The sequence below is a fragment of the Epinephelus fuscoguttatus genome, linkage group LG7, assembly GCF_011397635.1.
Source record: "Epinephelus fuscoguttatus linkage group LG7, E.fuscoguttatus.final_Chr_v1".
NCBI lineage: Eukaryota > Metazoa > Chordata > Actinopteri > Perciformes > Serranidae > Epinephelus > Epinephelus fuscoguttatus.
Genome location: NC_064758.1, coordinates 29,941,338 through 29,956,906, shown reverse-complemented (window position 1 = coordinate 29,956,906; position 15,569 = coordinate 29,941,338). Strand labels below are relative to the sequence as shown.

The window sequence follows — 15,569 nt, the reverse complement described above, 5'->3', positions numbered from 1 at the left end:
CCTGTGATATTTTCATGTGAAATTACAGTTTGTGTTTACAGAGTAAGTTATATTCATTTGCAAATCCCGCTGTATTTTTTTTGTGGATATGAATTTAACCAGCATAAATGTAAAAAAACAAGTTTGTGGATAGTGACATTTTTGTGGATCATGGTTCACATGTGTAGATTATCTTGTTTGGGTTTTAAATAATAAAGTCCAATACCACCTTCCATAGCCCTGCCTGCAAGACAATAAACAGGGGCCTGTATCACGAAGCGAGATCAACCTTTCCTGGGTTACCCAGACCTATCCTGGGTTGACTAACCCTAACAATGGCAATCAGGATAATCGGTATCATGACGCCAGATATCAACTAAGTAACTCAACCCAGGGCTGCTTTATCAAGAGCTGTGAACGCGCACGCAGTGGACCAATCGCAATCATGAGAGAAGCGCAGCGTCACTGAGCGTCCTCACAGAGTGCCGTATGTGAGGGAAAAAAAAGTATTTCTCGTGAGGATCAGAGATAAATTCTACTAAAATATGAGGAGGAGAAAAGCAACATTACAGAAAAGGCCAACACCATGGCAGCTGCAGGAGGAGGAAACATGCGTGGCAACGCATAACGGGATGAATAATGTTTAGTTTTAGTTTAGATTACTTTATTTGCACATAATGTTAAAAACAGACAGCATAAAATTTACAAGATTAAAAAAAGAAAAGTGCCGGAGAGGTTAAAAGCCACTAAAAGCTTATCAAAGAAATTCCCCTGTCAAAACATCAATGAAATCACATAATAGAGAAGAAAAAAAACAGGTAAGTAAAGAAGAAATAGAGGAGGAGAGAGGGAAAAATCAAGACAAAACAAGGTAGCAAATAAAATTATGTGTAGGTTAAATTACTCATCACTGGTTCAAGTAGCTACAGTACCTGTACCTGTACATCTGACACTGATCACACCCTTGAATCTATGAGGGGTCAAACGTTTCACCCAACCACACTACACTACACTTGCGCCTACTAAGGACAGATCTAATCAAACCGCGTGAGAGCACGCCTACATTTTACATAGGGTTACTATGGAGACACGAGTGTTACACACACACCCGCTACATGACGCGCAGGCATTGTGTGCTCCACTCACATGACGCGCTCACACGTCTTATCAGTACGCGTGCACAACGCGTTACAAACGCCACACGTACACTACACTTGTGTGTGCGTGTGAATCTCGCACACACATAGTGCATGTACACATCATTAACACCTGAACGCGTCAAATTAGCCTATTTTGGCAAACTGTCTCCAAAGTTTACATGTGCAGGCAGGCATGTGTGTGTGTGCTTCGCAAGAAGTGGAATGAATAAATGAATCAAGTCTCTGCAGACATACGCGTGCATATACACACGCATGATTTTTTTAATCTTTATTTATCCTCACAAATCAGAGCTACTGACCACCCTCGATGTCTGGCTGTGGTTTAAAAATATTTAACTAAGATAATATATAGGCTACAACAGCCTAATTGTGAATATATAGCCTATAATTGAATTGGATCCTAAATGCTGCAAACCTCCATCTGTATGTTTATGTTGCCGGCGCCAGACCTAGGGGAAATCTGGACTGGCAGCAAAGGTTACATAGGCAAGGGTACGCTGTGTAGCCAATAAAATAAGAGTCTGTGGACTGTGGATTAATAAGAGAGAGGACCAAAAGTTAGTGTCTTGCTCCAGCCAGTGCTCGTTCCAATACTGATAAAACTGCATACTGCTGCATAAAACTCAGTTACATCTCAGTCATGTCAGCTATCTTAAAGTTGTTGCTTTAAAGTTCATTTTCCACATTCACACTAAAATATGTAACACAAAGAAAATCAATGTAAAAATCTAATTGACAATAAACCATATAAAAAATAATGTCTCAAGTAAATTAAGTGCACATGAACTCAAAATAATTTAAATTATATTCCATAGAAATAAGAATTGGCTCAACTCAAATATGAAACTGTACAAAAATAATATTACCCAAAACACACATTTACTTAACTCAAATACTTACACTCACTTCTACTGTTAACACATACAATACAATAACACTCATACTATACTGATATACTGGTTACAAAACCTCTGTGCAACATTTACATAACACTGTCTTAGCCTTGCACTTAATTGTCTGACAATATGGCGCGACAACCTGTTAACGAGCGACCGGAAGTGAAACTAATTTGCATATGGCGACTCTCAAATTTACTCGCGGCTAACTGGTTTTAACCATAGACTGTATAAAATAACTCATAAAGTTATAAAAGTCATAAAGGTTTTAACTCATAAAGTGTTTGCAACACGTTTTCTTACGTTACCTTGAGCTAATGTCTGTAACTTACACTTACAAAAATACTGGGGGAAACAGAAACTCACGGAGGTAATTAGACAAAATGGCGGCCGGTGTGACGGATTAACTGGTGTTGAATCAACTGGTGAGACAGATGTGTTGTGGGCGTGGCCTTTGAGAAACCGACAGTGGAAAAACGAGGAAATAAACATTGAACTCCTAACCTGTCGATCGCATTCATTCATGTTTACAGCCAGTCATCCTGTTACTCATTCTGCTATGTGACAGTGCCTTTTCAAACACCACGGTAGGAATGGTTTGCTGGACATCCACAGAGAATTCGAAACCAAGCGAGCACGATCCGCAGTTGTCCTGTGGCACACACGTCTATGAACGCTTCAAAATAAGAAAATCTAAATGCATCCAAAATACCAGCAAAGTGGGGCATCACACATGGTAGCTACATGATATACTGCCAGCAATACCAACGTTATGTCATGTCCCTAATCATGTCTGTCCATCTACACGTGCGTATCACAAGTTAATCTGAGCGCCACATTACCACTCTGTTCGTGCGAACACTCCAGTATGGCATTTAACACCCCAGACTCTGTGTGTGTATCACTCACAGGCTGTATAAAAGCATCATCAGTCCTCAGAAACACTTGACATCAGATAAATAATGATATGGCGCACACGTAGTTCCATCAACAGGAAAACTCTGCAAATGCTGTTGGTATTGTGAACAGCAGGCATTAACACAGTCACTGACGTTGTCAGTCCCAATTCATGAACACCGCAATACTAAGATACAGATCACTGCAAATGTCAATGAATCCTGTAGAAAATGCTCAGTTGTCAGTCCTGTAGTTTGTATCATCTGATGTCAAGTCGATGTGCAGTCTGGAAATGAAAGTCTGAGATATTCACATCCAACTCGAGCGCAGCGCGGCAATTGCCATGAGCTGTGGCAAATTGTGATCTACTCAGATTAACTGGTGATACAACATGTATAGGCTACATTCCAACAATCATGCTGCATAATGACGGCCGCTGACAATTCACTCAGTCATCACAACTATAGTCTACACCATTCAGTGCAGACATGATAACTCAATATGCAACAAGAATGAAATAAATAAATAAATAAATAAATGACAAAAGTCAATGGGATAATCACACAGGTGTAGGTGATTATACTCAGGTGTAGATAACTCCAATCATCAGGGGGTAGTCTTTATAAGGATGGTCAACAGCTCACAACTTTGTGGGTTTGTTCGTGAGGAGTTTGAACAGTGAGCAGAAAGAGAGAAAAAGACTGTGTGCAAGAAAGAGTAAGTGGTGATTGTAAGTGGTGATTGTGAGTGGTGAGTGTGACAGTGAAGTGTGCTTTGTGTTGTAAAGAGAGTGGGATTGTAGGTTTGTGTGTGTTGTGTGCTAGTGTGTTGTGTCAGTGAGGGTAGGAGTAGTGAGGGTAGGTGTAGCCAAGGTAGGAGTAGCGAGGGTAGGAGTAGGTAGGGAGGAGTAGGAAAGGTAGGGACAGAAACATGGACCCAAAAATAATGAAAGAGGTGCTGGAGTTGAAACTCCATAATCGGTATCCTGAGGGGTCAACCAGCCGAGACAGATTTGTCATCAGGAGGAGAGCTGACACCTTCAGGATAAAGGGTAAGGATGCATGGACTTAAGAACACAATAATTATCTGCTATGACGAAACTCCAAGTAATCTAATATGATGACATTTAAACACCAGATGGAGACCTCTACTACATCTGTCGGCGAAAGCAGAACAAGGCCGAACACCTCGCCAAAGTGGTCTCCACTGCTGAGGAAGCAAGCAACCTCTTCGTGGAGTTTCACGCCAGCGACTTGGGTGGGCACTGTGGGGTGGAAAAAACCCACAGTGCCATCATTGCCCGCTATTATTGGCCTGGCATGGAGGATGACATTCGCAAGTGGGTGAGTTGGTATTGTCATAAAATCGAGGTGGAATACACGTTCAGGTTCAAAGGTAGAACAGAGGAGTGTAAGGTAGTCATGTGTACGCCTTATATTGTGATACTGTATGTGTATGTGCAAAGGCCAACCATGTCAGTCTAAATCATTAACAGTCGTTTAAACAAATATTTGTCCCAATGTTACAATCCTTGTCTGTTTAGATTGCTCAGTGTCCCCAGTGCCAGGCCAGGAGGGCTACCGTCAAGGAAAAGCGGGAGTACAATCCAATAGAGGTAAATTACATATGACATGCAGTCACATCTGTCAATCATATCAGTAGTGATACTGCAATACTCATGATTGTTTCTTCCTCCCCAGGTAACCGAGCCTCTCGAGCTGGTTGGAATGGACTTGCTGGGTAAGCTCAATGTAACAGATGGTGGCAACCAGTACATATGTGTCATGGTTGATTATTTCACCAAATGGGCAGAGGCATACCCACTAAAAAGCAAAACAGCAGATGAGGTGACAAATTGCATTCTTGATTTCCTTTACAAATTTGGTGCACCCAAAAGGCTGCTAACAGACCAAGGCTCAGAATTTCGCAACAAGGTATAGTGATTATGCAATATGGATCACCAACATGTAACTTTTGCTGTGCTGGCTCAGCTCATGTTCATTTGAATGTCATTTCAAGGTCAACTATGGTCTGTGTGAGAGACTGGGCATCAAGAGGAGCCTGTGCTCCCCTTATCATCCACAGACCAATGGCCTTGTGGAAAGGCTGAATGGCACAATACAGAGGTATAGTTTTGTTGTCAGAACTTGAACTTGAGCCCTTAATAGCCTAGCACTTATATCCTGTTCCAGTCTGAACAGGTAATCATCAATGGGTTGCTGTATCATACACGACAACCCAAAGTATCTTCTGCCTCCTCATGCATGTACCTGAATTCTGCATTTTAAGGTCCCTGAACAAACTGGTGGCTGAGCACCCCAACCGTTGGGACCAGTATCTCCAGCCAACAATGTTTGCCCTGAGGACCAAAAAGCAGCTGACCACTCAATACAGCCCGTACTACCTGATGTTTGGGAGGGAGGCCAGGTATCCCTCAGAGGTCCCAGATGAGTATGACGTAAAACTGCTATTGTTCTACTCTATTTGGAGTTTGAAGTTGGGTCATCTGTGTCCCCTACAATGTCACTGATTTCTTCCTCGCAGGTGACTGAAGAGAAGGTCTGCAGTCTCATTAAGACAGAGGAGATCTGCCAGGGACTCAGAGATCAAGTCCCAGTCTACAATGAGGTAAAGGCCAATATCGAGGCCAAACAGCAAAAGGTCCGCAAGAGGAAGGAGGACAGAGGTCAGGCAGACCATTTTAAAGTGGGGGACCTTGTTCTAAAGAAAAATGCACGGCAGGCCATGAGGAAAGGGGACAAACTGGAGGCCAGCCTGGTGGGACCTTACAAAATATTAAAGCTGGAGGAGAAGACCGCTCACCTGGTGTCAGAGAGGGGGACACAGTCAAAAGTCAACATTGACCACTTGACTCATTTCTTCCAGCCAGAGGAGAGGATCCCTGCCAAAATCAGGAAATTGATTGATCCTACTCCTCTGGCTGGAAGTAATGAGTCAAGTCACACATCAGTCACACCCCCAGCAAGGCAACCCACAAGCTGTGAAGCCCAAGGACCTCCACTCAGTGCAGATATTTGTAAGTACACTGATAGAGTACACCCCAAATTATGCAAGTCATGAATAACTGCCATAACAATGTTTTATTCTTTTGTGTTACAGTAATCAGAGACGTATGGGCAGGAAGGCGCCGAACGACACTCTGGTCAAGACTGGGGCCATATAAATTATATATGGAAGACCTCCTGTACCTGGCCCCAGGAAAGGAATTGGAGAGTCAGGTAGCCTACCTCAAAGAACAATTTTTTGACTGATGTGCGCCTTTGCAGATTGATCACATAATTGTTTTCATAGATCATTAATGCATATCTCACAATGGTTGGGAGGAAGAGTGGTGCGGTCATTATAGACAGCTATGCAATGACCGCAGTGTGGCAGGGCAAACAGAGAGGCTTGAAATGGGTGAGTAGGATTAATTTCTTATGCCTTTGCAATCCAGTGAGTTTTTCTCAGTTGGATATGTATGGTATATTTGATTTCTGTTGTAGCTGGCCCTTGATCGTGATGTGGCTGCAGGAGCAGTCTGTCATGAAGGACACTGGACACTCATTGTGAGTATTCCTAAATGTTAACAGATGTGGACACAATGACACTTATGTTTGAGGGGTTGCTAATATTTGTTTTGCATTTCCATAGATCATGTACCTGAAGGAGATGAGGTCCTTATACCTTGATCCGTTCGGTGCCACTCAGCAACAGATTGAGAAGTGTAAACATGTAACAAGGTGAATCAGCTGTAATTTGTGCATTAGACATGTATGTATTCATGCATTTTGGATAACCTTGGGAGCAACAGGCGAATTACATTTCCCTTATGACTGTACTGTTTCACTAGACTGGCATAAGCTTGTCCTTTTGAGGGCCCTTGACACAATTCAAGTGGTCTTAAATTTAGAATCCTCTTACCTGGGCTTATGTTACACTTTCCTGACTGTGGTCAATCTGTGTTCTGTGTAGGGCACTGGTTGCCAGAAGTGTCCTGCTATCGGGAGGTGGACATGTGCTACATTGGCCCATCCTAGACAGCAGGACACAACATCATGTGGGGTGTTTGTGTGCAAGGTAATGACTCAGTGATCTCTGTACCTGTCATTAAACTGTCATTCAAATTGTACTCATGAGACTTTTAGCTTGCAGAGCAGATTTTGCTGGCCCAGCAGATTGACTATGCAGTGGACCAGGAGGGTGTGGCCATGCTAAGGATGGACGTGGCTAAAGCTCTGCTGGCAAATACAGGTACAAAGGACTCTTCCAGGTTTACTTGTTTGTGTCTGTAATGGCAACTGGACTATATGTATGCCTGTGTTGTAGATGACCTATCCCAGCTGTGTCGGGCTTGTGGGGAGGAAAGCTCCGGGGCTGAGATGGACGAGTGGGTAAGGAGATCAATTCTTGTCCCGGCCAACGTCGGTTGGACGCCTTGGATGCACCTTGGATGGGTTACCTCACGGTCACTGGGTGAATACTCAGTCACACACAGCTATTGTTAATGTGTAGTTTACTTTACTTAACCTGCATGTCTTGCACTTCAGCGGTCACTGGAGCAGCTGAGGGAACATGGGAACACAGACGACCACAGCTAAGATTGAAATCTAGTATCTGACAGACATTGCCATACAATTCTGAGCATTATCATGATTTCTCATTAACTGTTAAATTGTACAACCTCCTGGGATGAATGATTACCTGACACACTGCTTGGATGGTTTCTGAGGTCTCTTTTCTCTTTTTTTTAGATTGAATGCACCACCTGCTGTCTGTGGTACCATTCACAGTGTGTTGGACAGCCCTCACCAGAGCACTGCGGTTTCTATTCTACTCACCCTAAAGATCATTGTTGTTGCATTTGCTTCTTTTATGGTGATGGGTGAGTTTGGCTGTGTGACACTGCTTGCATTTCATATTTGGACTTCACTTTTGGCCACTGTGTTGGTAACATGTAATTTGGCCACGTTGTGATCTGAATGGGTTGTTGACACTTATGTTGTAAAGCATTTTGGCTACAGTATGCTTTAATTTGGTCATGGTTGCAATCAAAAACTCTATCTATCTCTATCTTTACCTGTATCTTTACCTGTATGTATCTATCTTTCTATATCTATGTGGCCTATATATACTGGCTGGTGACCGTGCTCTCAATGTGACTGTAGATGGCATCAGTGGAAAGGACGGCAGGGACATGACTTTAAGCAGTTCCACTCGGCCATTAGTTTCATTTAGTAATGTAATGGCGATGGTTTGTTTCCACATGGTTTTGTCGGGAACATGACTGATGTCCAGCGAACAGTTCCCATCGTCATGATTCAGACGGAACCGGCAAACGTGTGCGTTAGGAAGGCAAAGTGATCATGACATGTATTTCCTGGTTGTTTACACAGGACATACGCAACGGGTCCACACAGGCCACGCCCACACCACATCTGTCTCTCTCACCAGTTGATTCAACACCAGTTAATCCGTCACACCGGGACACAAACTGACAAAAATAACCTCTCTGTGCTCAAAATACATCTCAAAACCATATCAAAACTCTACCGAACATGTTGTAATGCACTACCATTAAATATTAAGCAAAGCTGATCATAGAAAAGCAAGTCTGAACATACCTGTGGATTACTAAGAGAGAGGACCAAAAGTTAGTATCTTGCTCCAGCCAGTGCTCGTTCAATACTGAGCTGCGCATGAGCAGAGCACATATCTCGAGTCTCCCTAATGGCTCCACAGCGGCGTTACAGTGCCATCTACTGACATATTGTAGGATTGACCTGATGTCAAAACTGTGTAATTTGAGTTAGATTAGTTCAAATATTTAACAAAAAATTAGGGGGTGTCTGTTTCAATAAAAAAAAATATACATGTAGCATTTTCGACCTACTACATTTACATTTTTTCGCATTTCGCCCTTTCGTGAATATGACTGTTTATGGAAACAGCTTTTCAGACATCATCATCAGCCTAAAAAAGCTTAAAAAAAAAAAAAGAATCTGAATTTGAACTCAATTTGTCTGACTTACATTTATCTGTTTCATATCATTAATGCATAGATCTATGCTTTTGATGCAGCCTGCCTTACTACATACAGAGGCTGCGCTCAGAGGTGGAGCGGCGTTTTGATCAGGAGGGACTCGCGTAGCTGCAGGGCGAGAGCAGGCAGTTCTTGAGGCGGCTCAGGGGAAACAAGTGGTTTAGCTGTGTGATTATGCACAAAGATTGGTTAACGCATTGGAGCAATTTCATAGTAGGTATAAGTAAGTGTAGCCTAGGCTATATTTATTTATTATTATTTTATCTATCTATCTATCTATTTTCTTTCCTTGTTCAGGCACTATTTTTAACACTTCTACAACAGATCATTTGTTAGCCTATAATAATAGGATACTTGCAGCTTTATGTTGTCATACTTTGTGGTAAAACTGTTGAGATATAAACTTTTTAATTATAAAGACTAAACAGGAGGAGGTCGCGTATGTGATGTCATAGCTTTCGCTTGGCCTCCCTGCTGAAATTCCACTGTTAAATGATTAATCGATTTATGATTGAAGATGTCTGTGTGTTTTACGTTGTAATTACGTTTTGTTTTTTTCTTTTTTCAAAAAAAAGCTACAGTAGCCTAATTAAGTAGTAAGTAATAATGACCCCAGGGGGGTCTGAGGACTCAAACTCACCATCCATGGCACATAGTTTGATCGCATATGAATTAATGTATTAATTAAATCTCGCCCTTAAATAGATATATTAAGTGGGTTAAGTCATATTGACCTAACCATTAATTAATTAGGCTAATGGTGTGGACCATTAATTAATGATGAGTTAATGGTGAATTAATGTATTAAATGTATAAATGTGAGTTAGGCCTACCTCAATATCTTAAATCAAATTGTTCACACTATGAGGCTGATGTGGGCAATTGCTCATGAAATAGCCTTCACTGCAAGATAGGGTGGACATTGAAAGAAACTAGAAGAGTTGAACTTTCCATAGCTGTGAGTTGCTTGTTGGAGCGACATCCCAGTGCTGAGAAATACAGCATTGAATTAACGTAGCGGAAATCGTCTGCACACACATTTGCCTACACAGGATAGCCTACTGGTTTACATAACTTATGAACTCGTTTGCACAGATATGAAACAAATGGAGGAAGAACTGAAGCAGCTTTGTGATGATGCTACTCAAATATTTTCACACGTTATGAGGACAGATCAAACTTATTCTGCAAAGTAGCCTATGGTTTACTAATTTCCCATTTAACTGTTATCACAGACTTGTCTCTCCGTTGTATAAATCAAAAAGTTCATATCACTTTGTGACTTGCTGCATATTATAAATAAACAGCAGATCAACCAAAGTATTTTTGAGAGATTCGGCTTTTAATCAACAGCACATTGATACTGACAGATTCCAGACAACCTCAGTTATACATTATACATTACATTAACTGAAAGTGGTTTGACTTACTACAAAAAATATACAGTCAATAATAAAGGTGGTGATGTTTATTTTAAAGATATACATTTAATTTATCCAACAAAAGAAATTCTTAAAATGTACAGACCTTCTGTCTGAATCCTGTGTATTCTGCAAACTGACACAGAAACTATTGTTCTTTTATTTTATGAATGTATTTATGTTCAATTATTTTGGATTGATGTTGACAATTTGATTCTTTCTGTGGGGTTAAGATTAATTTGCTAAAAAAAAAAAAAGAAAAAAGAAAAAAAAAAGGACATTACTTTTTATTTGGAGAAAAACAATATGGACAGAAGACATCTTTTATTTTTAAACCATCGTATTTTAGATGGAAAGTTTCATATCCACAAAAGCAGGTGGACTGAAAGGAAACCCAATATACACCAGTTAAAATATGAACTGATCAATATGAAAACCATCAGGACTTTGAATGTTTATGAAGCCTTAAAATCCCCTCTATAACTTGAATGTACTCACGACTTTGTATATTTGTTTTTATTGAATTAAAATAAAATTGGAGGGGAAAAAAAACAGTTACACAATAATGAAAAGATATCCCAGCAGCCAGCATTTTCTGGTGAGATAGGCTATGTTAAACAGAAAGCAGTGGGGAAATGTCTGGAGGAACTCTAGCGGAAAGAGAAGTTGCAGAAGAGCGGGCTTCATTATAGAGCAGCTACAGTGGCAGTGGAATTAATGTAAGTGCATTTTCTAGAAAATAGCTCTTTTAAAATAAGAAAAGTCAAATATGAGGTGTTTTCTCATATTTGACTTTTTAAGAAGGCTCTTATTTTTTTCTTATTCTACATCAGAATCAAATGAAATTTAGTGTGTGACATTCTGAGGTGGTCTACTATCAATCTGAAGTGAAACCATCCTCTGGAAATGTGAGATTTCATTTTTATTCAAAATAAAAATGAAATCTCTATACAGTCTGGTATTATGGCACTGACTCACAAACCCCAGACTCTACCTTGTGGCAGGAACAGGCAACAACACACAGCACCCCAACTGCTGTGGAAATAAGTAGGTATAATAAATAATATAACAATTTCATGAGACACAATTTGTTCCCCTTGATACAAAGCTGCAAGTATCCTATTATTATAGGCTAACAAATGATCTGTTGTAGAAGTGTTAAAAATAGTGGCTGAACAAGGGAAAAAAATAGATAGATAGATAGATAGATAGATAGATAGATAGATAGATAGATAGATAGATAGATAGAAACTGCCTAAATATGTATAGGAAAGAAAATAGATAGATAGATAGATAGATAGATAGATAGATAGATAGATAGATAGATAGATAGATAGATAGATAGATAGATAGATAGATAGATAGATAGATAGATAGATAGATAGATAGATAGATAGATATAGATAGATAGATAGAAACTGCCTAAATATATATAGGAAAGAAAATAGATAGATAGATAGATAGATAGATAGATAGATAGATAGATAGATAGATATAGATAGATAGATAGAAACTGCCTAAATATATATAGGAAAGAAAATAGATAGATAGATAGATAGATAGATAGATAGATAGATAGATAGATAGATAGATAGATAGATAAAGTCAACAAATGATAGAAAGGATGTCAGTTCTCAACATTGTCGGTATCAAAGTCAACAAATGACAGAGAATGTGTTCAAAACTGAACAAAAAATAAATAAACCATCACATCATCAAATTAATATTTAGTAGTCCTGCCACTGGCACGTAGTAGAGCTCTAATCCTGGCTGGCATGTTCCCCACGAGCCTTTCACACTGTTGAGGGGTAATCTTGTCCCATTCTTCTTGAATTACTGCTTTTAATTCTTCTAAATTCTTTGGTTTATGCTTTGAGACAGACCTTTTGATAATCCACCACAGATTTTCAATGGGGCTCATGTCCGGGATGTGTGGCAAGGGGCATTATCTTGTTGAAACATCCAGTTTTTACCTCGACGGAACAGTGCACGCGCAGAAGAGAGCATGTGGGTTTGGAGAATGGTACAATACTTGGTAGAGTTCAATGTGCCATCACAGACAGTGAGATGACCAACACCAGCAGCACTCATGCAACCCCAAACCATGATACTGCCTCCACCATGCTTGACAGGAGGTACTGTACATGCTGGAGATAATGCTTCGCCTGGCCTTCTGCACTCCCTCACATTAGTAGGAGGAAGATAAAGCTGGAAACTGGACTCATCTGACCACAAAATCTTCTTCCAATTCCTGGCCGTCCAGTTCTTGTGTGCCTGGGCCCAACGACGCCGGGCTAACCTCTGTCTCTCATTGATCAGGGACTTCTTGATAGCCTTATAGGACCTTAAGCCATGATCTAAAAGTCGGCCACATACATTACGGGTGGAACACTGGACACCAGTTTGGTTTGACCACTGCTGCTGAAGCTCCTGTGATGTCATTCGGCGGTTTTGCCTGCACATGCGGACCAGGATGCGGTCATTTCTTGCTGAAGAAACCCTTGGACGCCCAGATCTTGGTTTGTCTTCCAAGCTGTTGGTTTGTCTGTATTTCTGCAGAGTGTATCCAACTGCTGAAGGACTGCATCTGCATTTCCTGACTATCTGGCGGCAGCTGTAACCTTCCTGGCTGAGAATCTTTATCTTCAGGAGTGTTTACTGCGTTAGGTTCCTTGTTTTAGCCATTTTTGTGTCTGAAGAACTTTCAAATGTGCTGGCTTTATGTAGACACGAAGCTTGGCAACAAAAATTGTGTCTTTTAACAAAAAGAACGACCTTCATCACTGGTACCAAAATGACCCAATACTCAAAATTTCTTATGTATTTTTATGGAACCAATCAAATTTAAGTTTTTAATGGCTTTTTTAGGATTTATTTAGTATTTTGGCTGTGACTGTACTAAAAGAAATTGCACTTGAAGACCTAAGAGTGATTCTTAATGTCTTAATGCAATATTTCACAAATGCATGGGGCGTCCGAAAACTTTTTTCCACCACTGTATATATAGGAAAGAAAATAGATAGATAGATAGATAGATAGATAGATAGATAGATAGATAGATAGATAGATAGAAACTGCGTAAATATATATAGGCTACACTTATAGCACACACACACACACACACACATATATATATATATATATATATATATATATACACCTACTGTACAGTATATATGTAAGGGATAATGTTAAATGAACCGGTGAATACTGGAAAAATAACTCCCAGCGGAGGGGTTCTATTCCCCTGAAGGGAGTTGTTTTCCCAGTATTCACTGGCTCATTATACATTATCCCGCTTATTACACGGCTAATTATCAGTTAAATAAATAATGTGAGACAAAATATTGATTAATTATACGATTTTTATTGATTTACAAATTAAATGGAGAGAGAGGAGAGAAAAAAAACAACTGCCAGCAACAGCTGAATCTCCTTGTCAGGGCAGCGTCCCTAGCAACGCTGGGCTACATAGCAACGGTCATTACACAGTAATATCAGACCTCTGAATGCCGCGACTGACCAATCAGAATACAGCATTTAATAGAGCTGTGTAATATATATATATATATATATCATACATTCAAACAGGAAACACAAAGAGACCCACTTAGAACGTTTATGTTGTCCAGTTTGAAACAGTCTATATAGCCTATATATGTGTCGCATGTCTGTAACATGACGCGTTGTTGCTTCAAGAGCTGACACTTTTGACCCCTGTGATCACATGACGTCACAAATACGACCCCTTAATACTTGTTATGATTTCCCAAAGCTCAGTTAACATTTCTCACCTGTGTGCTGGATGTATGGGCTCCAGCAGATTGACCCGACCGACTGGACACCATCATCGCAAGCGGACACTACGCTGCGTTCACGGTGCTATGTGGAAATCGGACATATCAGCACTTAAAATATGGCTGTTGATCTGCAACATCTGGCATAATTTATCGCTCTTATACAACTGGTGCTCAGTACTGTCTAAAACAGATTTCTAAATGGAAGTTTGTCACTGGCATCAATTTTTACACTGCCAGTCGCATGAATATGGTGTATATAAGTGTGAGTCAGAGAGTCAGAATTTTTTTAGTTCCTACGTTCCCTGAAGGCACTGTCACTCATGATTCCACACCCCTCTCAGTTGATGCCACGCCCCCCACGCCACATCAGGGTCAATAGTCTGAAACTCAAAAAACAGATTTGAAAGTGAAAAAAAAAAAGATCTGAAAGTGAAAAAAACATTTGAAAGTGAAAAAATAAGATTTGAAACTGTAAAAAATAAGATCTGAATCTGAAAAGATAAAAATAAAAAATAAGACCTCAAATGTTAAAATACATAGGCCTATGGAAGTGAAAAGTGAAAATAAATTATTCATTCAAAAGAGTTAGCAAAATGAATCAAAATTATATTTAACCTGAAAAAAACGTTTCATACACTTATTTTTATTTTGAATACATTGTTGTATTTTTCAAAATTCAAGATCAACACATGAATTTTCAGTTTCAAGTTTTATTTTTTCAAGTACAAAACATTTGACCCTAATGTAGCTCCATAGAAACGGGTTTAAAAAAAACAAACAAAAACCCTGGGGTGAGGCAACCGCACAACATACCGCCCACCCAGCAGCTCCTGCCGCCCTCACAGTGGCACTATTTAAAGTTTTTGAGTTTGCAGAAATGCTTTAAAAAATCACAGAATGTCTTTATAACACTTCACCAAGTGAAGTTATGCTTTATGAAGTTGATATTGGTAATATGCACCAATTACTAACCTGTAAAAGAGAGGTGGAGCGTAGCAGCAATGATGACTCATGTGAGACTCCCCTGATCCAGATTGCAGTTGGGAGCGGATTTATCCCCAAGGCAACCCCAGACCATAGCCCGAGACCAAAGCCGTTTCTCAATATGCGTTCTTATGTGGACTTGTGTTCTTGAGGATTTGTGACACGTCTTCAGTCACAGCCCAAGTACTGTTACAATTCAAAGTTCACATCTAGCCTAGTGCCGTAGCCATAGTAGCCAAGCTCAGTCCAAATTCCCGGATGTGTTCTCGCCACACCCATTTCACCGGGGATGCATCGGAGCAGACTTGTGTGGACTTCAGACAGCCAAGTAAAGTGAGGGAAAGGCGCTTACTGATATGTTACTGTTGTTTTGTCACAGAACGTAGTGT

The 15,569-nt window shown here is 40.2% G+C and overlaps 1 protein-coding gene across 3 annotated transcripts in view; it reads right to left on the bottom strand.

The window, feature by feature from the left end:
- The window catches only part of LOC125891081 (cytosolic sulfotransferase 3-like), a 37,727-nt gene extending 22,287 nt beyond the window's left edge, over window positions 1-15,440 (bottom strand). The window contains exon 1 of one of the 3 annotated variants that reach the window (XM_049580034.1): window positions 15,169-15,440. In XM_049580034.1, the coding sequence (XP_049435991.1) occupies window positions 15,169-15,209 (41 nt within the window). In that variant the 5' untranslated portion in view covers window positions 15,210-15,440. Of the gene's footprint in view, window positions 1-6,856; window positions 6,969-8,556; window positions 8,608-15,168 lie in introns of those variants that run through there. The other 2 variants (XM_049580035.1, XM_049580036.1) reach the window with 2 other exon arrangements.
- Window positions 15,441-15,569: the final 129 nt, after the last annotated feature.